Raw genomic sequence first — 12948 nt, 5'->3', positions numbered from 1 at the left:
GCCAGGCGTTGCACCGGTTTAGGCACAAGCAACCCCTAGAACCATTACAATAATGATAGAATGTTTATTTTATGTACACTTTGCCACAGACGGCAGACCCTCATCTATTATCCTGGGGGAATCTCCTTTTTCTGACAAGATCACACTATTGTCCTAAAATAGTAAATGGTTGAAAAGACTCTAGATCTTTCTTCTGTGCTACTGTGTTGCAATTAGTGAAGAAACACAGTCAGCAGAGATTATTTTAATGGGTGTACAGTACTACTTTAAATGAAGTCTTCGCCATCTGTTCATCTCAATTATAAGCACAAAACCAACATATCTTACAATAGATTCAGAGAATACAAAGATAGTCTACTGCTATACTTGGACTGCCCCCCCCTACTTATATCTCTTCCCCTTTTCCAGATCTAACTGGATAAATAATAAAGAGAACGATACGCAATATAGTATGCTTTACTTTGTGACAACACTACTTAGTGGAAAGAATAATAAAATAAAATACTAACAATGCATTAATGCTGATCTGCAATCTCTATACATGTTCTGTTTCCACTTTGACTGCTTATTCCTGTACTGCAAGTTGAAAGTTGTGCAATCACTTTGTTCATATAGTGCTCTCTAGAGTGAGGAATAAACAGAATTCTTTATTAAGCAGAACATGCCTAAACATGAAACTCTGGCTGCTAAAAGTCAAGATCAGGGGTCAGCAAACTTTTTCAGCAGGGGGCCGGTCCACTGTCCCTCAGACCGTGTGGGGGGCCGGACTATATTTTTTTGGGGGGGGAATGAACGAATCCCTGTGCCCTACAAATAACCCAGAGATGCATTTTTTAAAAAAGCACACATTCTACCATATGTTCTGGCATACAAGAAGACTTTTTATCCCTGGAAAATCACCCCAAAAGTCAGGGGTCGTCTTATACGCCGGGTATATGCTTTGGGAAGGAGGAGAGGGGGCCGGTGAGCAGAGGCGACCCTTCTGCCATCGCTCCTCCTCCCTCCCCACAGAAGGGGACGCGTAAAGTCCTTTCCGAGCGCGGTGCTCACCCATTCACCCACCCGCCAAACGCCTTGCCTCGGGCTGCTGCTGCGATGGCAGAGGCAGCGGAGGGGTGCGCACTCTGCCCTCGGCGGCGCTCAAACTCTATAACTCTAAAACTGAACAGCAAAAGTTGGGGGTCGTCTTATACGCCCAGTCGCCTAAGACGCTGGAAGCTACGGTACTCATGTAAAAACACCAGGCAAGGCCCCACAAATAACCCAGAGATGCATTTTAAATAAAAGGACACATTCTACTCATGTAAAAACACGCTGATTCCCGGACTGTACGGATTTAGAAGGCGATTGGGCTGGATCCAGCCCCCGGGGCCTTAGTTTGCCTACCCATGGCCAAGAATGGATAGCTTTCCAAACCCCAAATTAATCTGAACAACCAACCCCCCCCCCACAAAAAACCAACTTAATGGAGTTCTTCAAGCAGAGGTTGCGTGTGTAGGTCCCCAGGCCACCCCTGAAATAACTTCACACATAACACGTAATTTTAGTTTTGGTTTTTGGGCACTATTTTGGCCACAACTTTATTAAAATACAAAATCAGTGAGTGGTTGTTTAGACATTGGTTATGACTATCTGTCCCCCCGCCTGGGACAGAATAGACATCCCGAGGTCCGATCGGTAGCCAGTAGAAGGGAAAGTCAAACTTGGGGGTCATTTGAGCTAAGCGTCGGACCCACGCCACTCACCCCAGCAGCTCCCCGAAAGCTTGCCGGCCCTGGTCCCATGACAGGGATTGGACGAAATCGTGGCAAGCCCCAGGATTCCTTTAACGGAATTCCCTTCAGCACAATAGGAGGGGCAGGCACAGCCTACCCTGACCCCTCCACCACCAGCATATTATAACCAATGCCTAACCGCAACCTTACAAGTTGTGACGAATTGCTGAGTAGTAGGCAAAAACCAAATGGCCCAGCCAATCACCAAATGGCAAAATTCCTACTAGGCCCCTGCCCCAAGGCAGACGACCCCATGACAGGCAAAGCAAGGTCAACCGGAAAAGAGGGCGGGCGGGCGGGTGATTCGATGCACTCTGCAAAGAGAAAGAGAAACCAGACTGCACCAATATTTAAAGACTATAGTCCCACCCACCCAACTTGCAACATACAATTTGCCCCAGCAACCAGGTTATCCAATCACAATGCCAGGCAACAACTATTAACCTGCCTGGCAACAAGAGGCCTGGCCCGGTGGCCCACACTGCAACACGTGCTTTCATTTATTGGAGAACACGCTTTGGTGATCCATCTTATCTGAGACACTCTGGTTCTGGCTTGTCTGCCTCAAGAAGGGGGTTGATCTAGATAGCCTACAAAACCCTGTTTTTTAAAAAATAGTTTCTTCTCCAGTTAGATTCACAAAATCTTTAGGGGTATGTGTACCCCTGCCTACCCCCAGAAAAAAAGCACTGGTTTTATGATGATTTTTATCTTATTCTTTGTACAGTTTTTAAGAATAAATAAATAAATCTTCAATTTTATTATATGTGCTGCCGAAGCGAGCACTAAATCTTCAATTTTATTTGCACTGCTTCGAACTATTAATGATTAAGTTGTATAGCAATGCCATAAATAAAATGAACAAATAAATCAAAATATTTGACAAATTCATTCTTTGCCAATTCTGTTATGAACTCACTTGATCTGCATCTCCTGGCCTAATGTACGTACCAGAATGCAGTTACCCTTTCCATTTCATATTTCTCCATATTTGTGATGTTGTTCTTGGCGTCAACAAGTGTACCAAAAAAAGCAAAGTTTGTTTTAGGGAAAATTATATTCAGATGTGCTTGCTCGGTGAGGAAATATATTGAGAAATGCATATTTTGCAGGGCAATATGTATTTAAATAGTAATTTTCATGCAGACTTTTCTTTCAAAAAAGAATCACCATGCAGAAATGGGATGGGAGGGAATTAAGGCTGAACAAATGCGAAACTAACATGGACTGGAAATAGACTACTTTGTCCACCCCTATTTCTCTCTCTCTCTCTCTCTCTCTCTCTCTCTCTCTCTCTCTCACACACACACACACACACACACACACACACACACACACTTAGAGATAAATATACTTAATCAGAAAATGCAGCTGCAGGATGAATTTCACGGACCTGACATTGCTAAAAAGGCACACATATATCAGTATAGGTGATATAAAAGGGGGAAAGAGTGAAGGGCTCTTGTAAGAAATTTTGGACACCTTTGCGCCAGCAGTGTCTGCAACTGCAATTTCAGGAGCAGGAATCACCCTCCTCCTGTTCCCGACCATTTGGAACTTTATCCCTCTGCGATTTTTTTGTTATTCTAAAACGTGCACCACAAATCAATTAATGCAGACGGTTTATACTGGTGAAATGTGTGTGGACTTACGCTGTGCCATTTTATATAACAATATCAAATATTAAAATAGTTGAAGCATTTTATAATAAACAGCGTTTCCCCCCCTCCTCTTGATTGCAGTTGATTATGTTATGCAGCTTATTCTGCTCGTGTCACAAAGGTGACTTAATAGCTCCTATAACTCATCTCAACAGCTGACCTTTCTCCCTCGCTGATGAAGCCTATTCAAAACCTAGTGGCCTTTTGCTCATTTCAGGATCTTCTATTTTTCAACTGTTTTGATCATGAATATATTTACCGAAGGGTTTTTCTGTTTCTTAAAAAAAAAAAACCCTCCACGAAGACTTCAATGGTCTCTTTAAAATATGTTATTTAAATAAAGTACAAAAGAAACAGTCTCTCTCTTTTTTCTCGCATTTATGAGTTTTTGCTTACCTGATGCCAGCATGTCATTAATTAATACGAGAAAACGCTCATCAGGGATCTGAGCATCTGTGTGAAGAAACACGGTGCCGATGTTCTTCACGCCAACTTTAAAGTAAAGTGTCGCAATATCACTCTGTAGAAGAAAGGGAGGTTTAGATCATTACGGAAATATGCATACTGAACAATATTGTCAAGCAAAGCAACCTCATGAAAGGGGAAGCTTAAAGACCCAATTTTTAAAATTCAAATTATCTGAAGGGGAAATTACATATTTTTACAATATAGCAACCTAAGTGCTTCCCCTGGTCTGTTAAGGATTATGTTCTTATGTGCTGTCTTTACCTGAAAGAGAGTCTCTACCCGCATTGTCCAAGCGGACACTGAGGTCCAGCTCTGAGGGCCTTTTGGCGGTTCCCTCACTGCAAGAAGCCAAGTTACAGGGAACCAGGCAGAGGGCCTTCTCGGTAGTGGCACCCGCCCTGTGGAACACCCTCCCATCAGATGTCAAGGAAATAAACAACGTCCTGACTTTTAGAAGACATCTGAAGGCAGCCCTATTTAGGGAAGTTTTTAATGTTTGATGTTTTATTGTGTTTTTAATATTCTGTTGGGAGCCGCACAGAGTGGCTAGAGAGGCCTGGCCAGATGGGGGGTGTATAAGCAATAAATTATTATTATTATTATTATTATTATTATTATTATTATTATTTTCCTGGGCAGCAGTGAGAAGCTTTGCCTTTTATGTGTTGCTGCCCAGCCAGCCAGCCAGCCAGCCAGCAAGAAACTCCCCCAATCTGGGCCAATTTGAACCTGGTTTTGTTGGGTGGGAAGTTATGCCCATGGCTATGATGGCTGGGGGGGGGGGTATTCCCCATCAGCTGGCGACCATGTGCGTCTGGGTGTCAGGGAAGGAGATGCAGAGCGAAGGTCCACAACCAACGCCCACCAGAGAAAGCAGCGAGTTTCCATTCTTGGACAGTAGTCAGAAGCTTCGAGGGCAGTGTGTTTACCTGGGTTAAGTTCCCTTCAGAAGGAGAGATTACTGAAAACTTGAGGTGTTTTTAAATGTTAAAAAAGTAAAGGGACCCCTGACCATTAGGTCCAGTCATGTCCGACTCTGGGGTTGTGGCGCTCATCTCGTTTTACTGGCCGAGGGAGCCCGTGTACAGCTTCCGGTTCATGTGGCCAGCATGACTAAGCCGCTTCTGGCGAACCAGAGCAGCACACAGAAACACCGTTTACCTTCCCGCCGGAGCGGTACCTATTTATCTATTTGCACTTTGATGTGCTTTTGAACTGCTAGGTTGGCAGGAGCAGGGACCGAGCAACAGGAGTTTCAACCCGTTGCGGAGATTTGAACCGCCGACCTTCTGATCGGCAAGTCCTAGGCTCTGAGGTTTAACCCACAGCGCCACCCACGTCCCTTTTAAACGTTACAAATAAACAAATTGAGCAGATATGAATTAAAACGGCACAGCACTCCTGAAAGCAGCAAATCCTCTGTTGGTCATCAGATTCCCAGACAAGAGATCAAAATGTGTCTTCCAGAGCTCAGGCTTGCTCACTCTTTCTCCACCCATCTCCAACTGCAGTTTCTGTCTCTTGCTGTCTCCAAACCTGCTTTTGTTTCTTGCACTGACAGATGTAGATTATATCAATGCAGTTGGGTGAGAAGGTGGAGGTATGCCACCTATATGTACTCCCTAGGAAGATAAATCAATTGCCAGCTGTTTCAAAAACACTGTGGTCCATTGTTAGCACTATTTCCCTGCTCCCCCGACAAAGGCAAGCCCTGGTAGCAAACATTTACAGGTACTGCTCCCCCTATTTATTCAGCATTAATCCTGATTTGCTTGCACAAATGTTACACAGTAGTTAGATTATATCCTGCTTTTATAGGGCATTCATTCCGATTTGTCTATGGATGGCTTTACAATGCACATTAATCCTGATTTGCTTGCAGTGTGTTTACACGGCTTCCTGTTGAATCATTTGTCAATCCCACTTTTCAATCTGACTTGTTCCTTTTGAAAGTGGATTTGTTGCGCCAGAGAATTTTAATCCACTTCAGTTGTGCAGGCTTGAAGCAGTTTAGTTTAGATTTCTCTGAATAGACGCATTTTTATATACAGTTTTGACTAACAAACACTCGTTTTCAAAGCAATTCCCCTAATGTAATGCATTATGTGTGTAAATATATACTTACTAATATATGCATTTATATGCACAATTTGATCTTGTATATGCAGTTTTGTGCACCGTATTTGACTGGGAAATTTGCACTGCCAAATTTGGAGAAGTGCAACTTTTGAAGGATAGCTGTGCTTTGGTTCACATTTTTTTTTGGATAGTGTGAATGAAGTAAGTTCACCCTTAAATGCAAACTGAATCGAATGTCTCCCCTAGCTCTAACTTATGTTAGAATTCCTGCTCCATGATTGCAGTCCCAGGATTGTTGTCTTTCACATGACGGTATGTGTTTCGACTCCACAGAGTGGGATGTGATGGAGACAGGATATTTGTGTTACTGTGTTCCGTGAAGTGGGACTATTGTCCTTTGTTCTTTTTCTCTTTGCTGTCTGATGCTAGAGAGAGAGGGAGCCATGTTGCAGTGCTCCGTGTGTGTTTATATGTAAATAAAGTAGATTAGCCAACATCCTGAGTTGCTGAGGTCTGTCACGTGAGATGCTCAAGCTCTGTGGATCCTTAAGTGTGCCGGTGTCGGTTGGCATCCGATGTTCATCAGAAGAAAGCTTATGAAGCCCCTGAACAATCGACCAGGAGGGAGAGAACATGCTAGTCGGGCATGTGTCTCTGCCAGGGTCCTATTTGAGTGTAGGCTGAACTCCTGACAACTTAGTGATAGGACGCATGCCTTGTATGTAGAAGGTCTCAGGTACAACTCATGGCATCTCCATGGAGAGGTGAGACCATGGGAGAGCCAATAAAATTTAAGGTAAAGGACCCCTGACAGTTAAGTCCAGTCACAAACGACTCTGGGGTTGCAGTGCTCATCTCGCTCTATAGGCCGAGAGAGCCGGTGTTTGTCCGCAGACAGTTTTTCCGAGTCATGTGGCCAGCATGACTAAGCCGCTTCTGGCGAAACCAGAGCAGCACATGGAAACGCTGTTTACCTTCCCGCCAGAGTGGTACCTATTTATCTACTTGTGCTTTGAAGTGCTTTCTGAACTTCCGTTGCCTATCAGTGTGGACCATATCACGCTAGGTGGATCCAATGGTCTGTCACGGTGCAAGGCATGTCCCTATGTTCTATTTTATAAACCTGTAGTGAAAGTTAACAAGCCGCAGACCTGCGTAATGTGAGTTGCTTATCTCCATCCAGCATCAATGGCATGCAGAAGTCAAAAAGTAAAATCTAGACTCTGGTTTGTTAGATTTCTGTCATGCCACTGTGCAGTTTTTGGAGTCACAAGACTCTGTTTACATTCCAGACTGTTGGAAGTCTCACAGGAGACGGATGTTGATGTTACTCGTTTCCTGTTTCTTTGTCCCTGTTGTTCACTGACTTTCACAGAGAGCAGATGCATATTCTTTTCTGTCCTGCGTAGTTAGAAATAAACGTAGCAATGTAGCACACATTTCTCGGCTCCTTCTGCTACTGTTTGGATACTCTGCGGAATGGGAGTGTACCTGAAGCCTCATCAAAGGCTTAGGTTGTTAATCACCGTTGAAGGAGAAGAGCCTTCTGCCACCGCGCCGCTGCCACACGATTTCTGTTCTTATCCTGAAGCAAAGTTCTTAACCCGAGGTACTATTTCTGGGTTAATGGAGTCTGTAACCTGAAGTGTATGTAACCTGAAGCGTATGTAACCCAGGGTACCACTGTATTGCAGCGGGGTCCCTTCCAACTCTATGATTCTTTGATACAGTCGTACCTTGGTAGTTGAACAGAATCTGTTCCGGAAGTTCATTCGACTTCCAAAATGTTTGGAAACCAAGGCGCGATTTGCAAACCGGAACACTCACTTCCGGGTTTGCCGGGTTTGGGAGCCAAAACATTCGACTCGCAAGGCGCTCAACTTCCGAGGTGTGACCGTATCTGAATGCAGAATCTTACAAGTGCACTATGAGACCTACCCTGAGATCATGGATCCCATAGCTTTTGCGTAGGGTGATTTGGAAGACTTCCAGTGAGCTGAGAAAAGCAGCCAAGCGGCACAGACTTTGCTTTCCACTTCCTCCGACTCCAATCAAAAGCGCATTTCCATAGGGAGCTTCAAGAATGCGGTTGATGCGGCAGCTACAGGGCAGGAACAGATTTGCAAAGATTAATCTTTTAAAGACAATCAGCTTTCTATCCAATATATTTATGGTTGTAAACTAACAGTGCAATCCTAACCATTTCTACCCACAAGTAAGTCCTACTGAACTCAATGGGGGTTCTCTCCCAGGTAAACAGGATTAGGATTACAGCCTAGAGTGGGATTAAGATTACATCCTAAATTAGGATTATGCACCAGGATTTACTTCCAATTAAGCATGCATAATTATGCCACAATCCTATCAACCTCCCAAAGTTATTTAGTCCGTAATGACTGAGGTTATATTTCTAAAATATATTTGGAAATCATTAAAGGTGTTTTCTCAAAGGTACTGAAGGAAGGGCACTTCTCTTAATTTCCAGTATTGCAGAGCTTTTATTTAAAATTGTAGGATAGAAAGATCACTATTTGTGGCATAAGGAGAAGAGAATCTAAGCATCTGTGCAGTCTGCAAATAAATTTGCCCTTCAATGACCCTCCATCAATTAATAGGGGGAAATAATGAAGCTGCCATTAATGCGTTCACTAATTAATCTCCCTATTAAATTATTTAAAAGTTGATAGCCCTACGATCAACCTTTTTAACAACCATGTACTTGGGAGGGGGACTTGAACTTAAGAACTTATTTAAGTTTGAATTTCCTGCAACTTTGAACTTAACAGTTAAAGCTTGCATAATACTCCTCTCCTTCAAAGGTAAATTGTAAAGGCAGTTTACAACCGAATGGCGGTACATTTGAGATAATGCTATGTAAGAAAACATAACAGTAACTCTGAATAAAAGGTCTTACTAACATCTAATATACAGTCACTGTTTCCGTTGTTACTACTGTAGTCAGAGTGTGGGACAGTTTGCTCAACTATTTAAGAAATAATTAAATAGACCAGTGACCACACATTTATGTCCCAGGGCACTGTAAACTGATCTTGGAAACTTCTGCTACATTTGCCACTTGGAAGTGTCTTCAAATGTTTTCTAGACTATATGATGAGCTGTGATCCTGGCACACATTCACATGGGTCATAATGAGAAAATCTTGTGGCAACACCACCAAGTCATTAAGGCCATAGGATGCTTGAGAATTTCACTTGGTCTGAATTTTTAAGCACCTGGTGTTCACTTCCTTGCAAACACGCATATCAGAAAGCAGTTCTTTTTTGTTTTTCAAACATTTCCAAATCTGCAGTACAGTTCTCCGCTCATTAAAAATGTGTATTTTAGTATAAAAGACATAGAAAATTTTGTATTTTAGGGTAAAATGCATATAAAAATGTGTAGCAAAAATGTATTTTTTTCCATCCCAGAAGCACAGCAGATCCCTGTGGGGCAAAATGGCCCCAATCCATTGCATCCAGGTTGCCTGCCACCCAGCCAAAAGGGGACAGAGGGAAGGGTGTGTGGCTGCTGCCACCAATAGCAAATGTAAATAAAATACAGTGGTGCCCTGCAAGACGAATGCCTCGCAAGACGGAAAACCTGCTAGACGAAAGGGTTTTCCGTTTTGGAGGTGCTTCGCAAAACGAATTTCCTATGGGCTTGCTTTGCAAGACGAAAATGTCTTGCGAGTTCCTGCGGGTTTTTTTCCTCCCCCCCCCTTTTTCTTAGCCGCTAAGCCACTTATCTGCTTATCCGCTAAGCCGCTAAGCCGCCAAAAGCCACTAAAAGCCACTAAAAGCCGCTAATAGCACTAATCCGCTAAGCCGTCAATGGGTTTGCTTCGCAAGACGAAAAAACCGCTAGACAAAGAGACTCGTGGAACGGATTCTTTTCGTCTTGCGAGGCACCACTGTAACCCACTCACATCAATAACAATCAAGGTGTTTTGTTTTTTTAAGGGCAAGGAGGAAGAAGATCAGAGTAGATGGGGGTGGATTCCTTAAGAGGGCACCTTGTTCATCAATAAAAACTTCCTGACAGTAACAGTTGTTCAACAGTGGAGCAATCTCCCTCAGGAGGTTGTGGACTCTGCTTCCATGGAAGTTTTTAAGCAGAGGTCGGATGACCACCTGTCATGGATGCTTTAGCTGAGATTCCTGCATTGCAGGGGGTTGGAATAGATGACCCCAGGGGTCTCTTCCAACTCTAAGATTCTATGATCACGAGAATTGGAAACTTGCTTTTTCTTTTAAATGAAAGTTGATAACTAAAGGAGGCTGAGCAACAAAGGCCTGTATAGTTAAAGTTATGGTTTTCCCAGTGGTGATGTATGGAAATGAGAGCTGGAGCATAAAGAAGGCTGATCGCTGAAGAATTGATGCTTTTGAATTATGGTGCTGGAGGAGACTCTTGAGAGTGCCATGGACTGCAAGAAGATCAAACCTATCCATTCTGAAGGAAATCAGCCCTGAGTGCTCACTGGAAGGACAGATCCTGAAGCTGAGGCTCCAACACTTTGGCCACCTCATGAGAAGAGAAGACTCCCTGGAAAAGACCCTGATGTTGGGAAAGATGGAGGGCACAAGGAGAAGGGGACGACGGAGGACGAGATGGTTGGACAGTGTTCTCGAAGCTACCAGCATGAGTTTGACCAAACTGCAGGAGGCAGTGGAAGACAGGAGTGCCTGGTGTGCTCTGGTCCATGGGGTCACAAAGAGTCGGACACGATTAAACGACTAAACAACAACAAAGGAGCCTGAAGAATGAACCTGATTCTGAATTGGAAGCTATATTATAGACAAGCTTTTTGAAACAGCTATGATTCTATGATTTAGGCTCCCTCAAAACAGGTAGCACCACTGCCTTTCTTCTCTCTAACATACAAAAGATGCTGGCCACTACAGTCGTACCTTGGATTCCGAACGCCTTGGTACTCAGACATTTTGACTCCCAAACGCCGCAAACCTGGAAGTGAGTGTTCCGGTTTGCGAATATTCTTTGGAACCCAAACGTCTGACATGGCTTCTGGAGCTTCCTGCAGCCAATAAGAAGCCACACTTTGGTTTCGGAATGTTTTGGAAGTTGAATAGACTTCTGGAATGGATTCTGTTAAACTTCCAAGGTTTGACTGTATTACCATTTGCTTGGTGGTGTTGGAAGTGTTGGCTGAGCAGTTGTAGATCAATTATTTTAGCTAGCCATACACATTACACAGCGGCTCAAGTAGACAAGGTTTTCTGGATCGAAGCCTTTATAAAACAAACTCTTTCTTACCACTTCATCATCAGCATGCAGCGTGGTTTAATAGCCATGTGGTTTGAGGTTTTTTAAACAAGGACTGTGAGTAGAATAAGTTTTTTTATTTTTTATTGATTAGATCAATCTCTGCTGGGACTGAAGCTTTCTCAAGAACTCATCCTACCTCAGACTCGCTGACATCTGGCCTCAGGCTGAGCTCAGCCTCTACATGCATGACTTCCTGCCAGAGTAATTAAGTGCGTTTTTCTTGATTAACCCAAAAACAAAACAAGAGGAGAAAATTAATTTGCTTTCTGTTGCAGATCCCGGTGGAAGAGCCTTTCAGAAACTCTTTGGGAAACGATTCCATCATTGCCGTGCTGACGAGGCATCCTCAAATTGGGCCACAATATAGATGAATGTAGTGCCAGTCTTCAAAACTGATACAATACAGTGTAGACACACATACATATATGTGAATGATACGTTTTATGGATTCATATTCCACTGTTTAAAAACCCCACCATTCAAAGCTACCGAACAGCATATGGAGTAGGATGGGAGTGTGAAAGAATGAAGAAGTAAGTAGGGAAATTTAGAACATTGAAATGCACCTCACTATTATTTCTTCCCAGTCCTTATTATACATTGATATCTTCACTGAAATGAGCAAGCTGCTAGACAGAAATGCCATAGGACCCAAGAAAGGGGAACTGATGTTTTCCATTTCACCCAGGGATCTCTAGAATAATTTTAAAGCATCAGGGGTTTCTTTCATGACACACACCTGGAATTGTAAAATATTTGAAAGCAATGTAATATTCTATCAACCGAATCTTAAAATATCCTTACAGGTCATGTCTCTATCTGCCCCTGAGCTTTACTGTGGATTTGACTTCAGGAGCAGAGTACCTGTTGGTCACACACTGAGCAGCAGCCAATGGGTTACAATAGATCCTGGCTCCTTGAGACCTTTTTAAAAAATTGCAGATGCATTTCTATAGTCAGCCGGTGCTAAAAGTCTTGCTTAGATCCGGTCACTTTACAAGCACCCCTTACCCTTTTTTAAAACTTTCCAGGAGGGCATTTTCAAATACTTTGTAAATACACCAGTGTATTGTTTGCATCGAAGTGGCACCTCTCACACACACCAAGACTCAGATAACTTACATGTGCTGTATGGCATCCTCAAAGAGAACAAGGTTCATTGCTGCATGCAGTTCATTGTAGTGCTCTAACGCCTCTGTTAAAATTCTGGTCAGCTTCTTCCAATCAGATACTGGAAAGTAACGAGGTTCTCCAACACCATGGGCAAAGTGGCAGTAAATTAGTGGCTTATAGATAAATATGTGCTCATCAACACCCTGGTGGCAACAACACAGAGAGACAAACAAGCATGTTAACCCTTTCTCTATATTGATTCTCCTAATTTTAACTTGATATCAAATAGAGGATGCTGAAATTATAGCCACAGAGGCTGAATTAAAATTTAGGAACATAGGAAGCTGCCATATACTGTAGCCTTATTGGAGTTCACCGATTGGGTCTGCGTTGCTCCAGGACAGGAGGAAGGAAGTCAAATGACACCAAGGTTGATTACAAGAAAGAGTTTATTCTGCTCTCCGGATAGCAGAAGGCACTTGTGTGGTGAGTCCACAGCAAGTCTAAAGAAATGAGAAGTTTCATGCAGTATATATATCCTCCAGGCACCCTCTCCCTCCTTCCCT

The 12948-nt window shown here is 43.1% G+C and overlaps 1 protein-coding gene across 1 annotated transcript in view; it reads right to left on the bottom strand.

The window, feature by feature from the left end:
• The window catches only part of LOC309335313 (dynein axonemal heavy chain 11-like), a 218587-nt gene that overhangs the window by 94696 nt on the left and 110943 nt on the right, over window positions 1-12948 (bottom strand). The window contains exons 42-44 of the mRNA XM_081850263.1: window positions 12392-12585; window positions 7922-8084; window positions 3833-3956 (exon numbers count right to left, since the gene is read on the bottom strand). Of these exons, the coding sequence (XP_081706389.1) occupies window positions 3833-3956; window positions 7922-8084; window positions 12392-12585 (481 nt within the window). The remainder of the gene's footprint in view (window positions 1-3832; window positions 3957-7921; window positions 8085-12391; window positions 12586-12948) is intronic.

Source organism: Podarcis erhardii (assembly GCF_964252035.2).
Source record: "Podarcis erhardii genome assembly, chromosome: 1".
NCBI lineage: Eukaryota > Metazoa > Chordata > Lepidosauria > Squamata > Lacertidae > Podarcis > Podarcis erhardii.
Note: the sequence above shows the minus strand (reverse complement) of the source record. Positions and strands in the feature narration are given on the sequence as shown.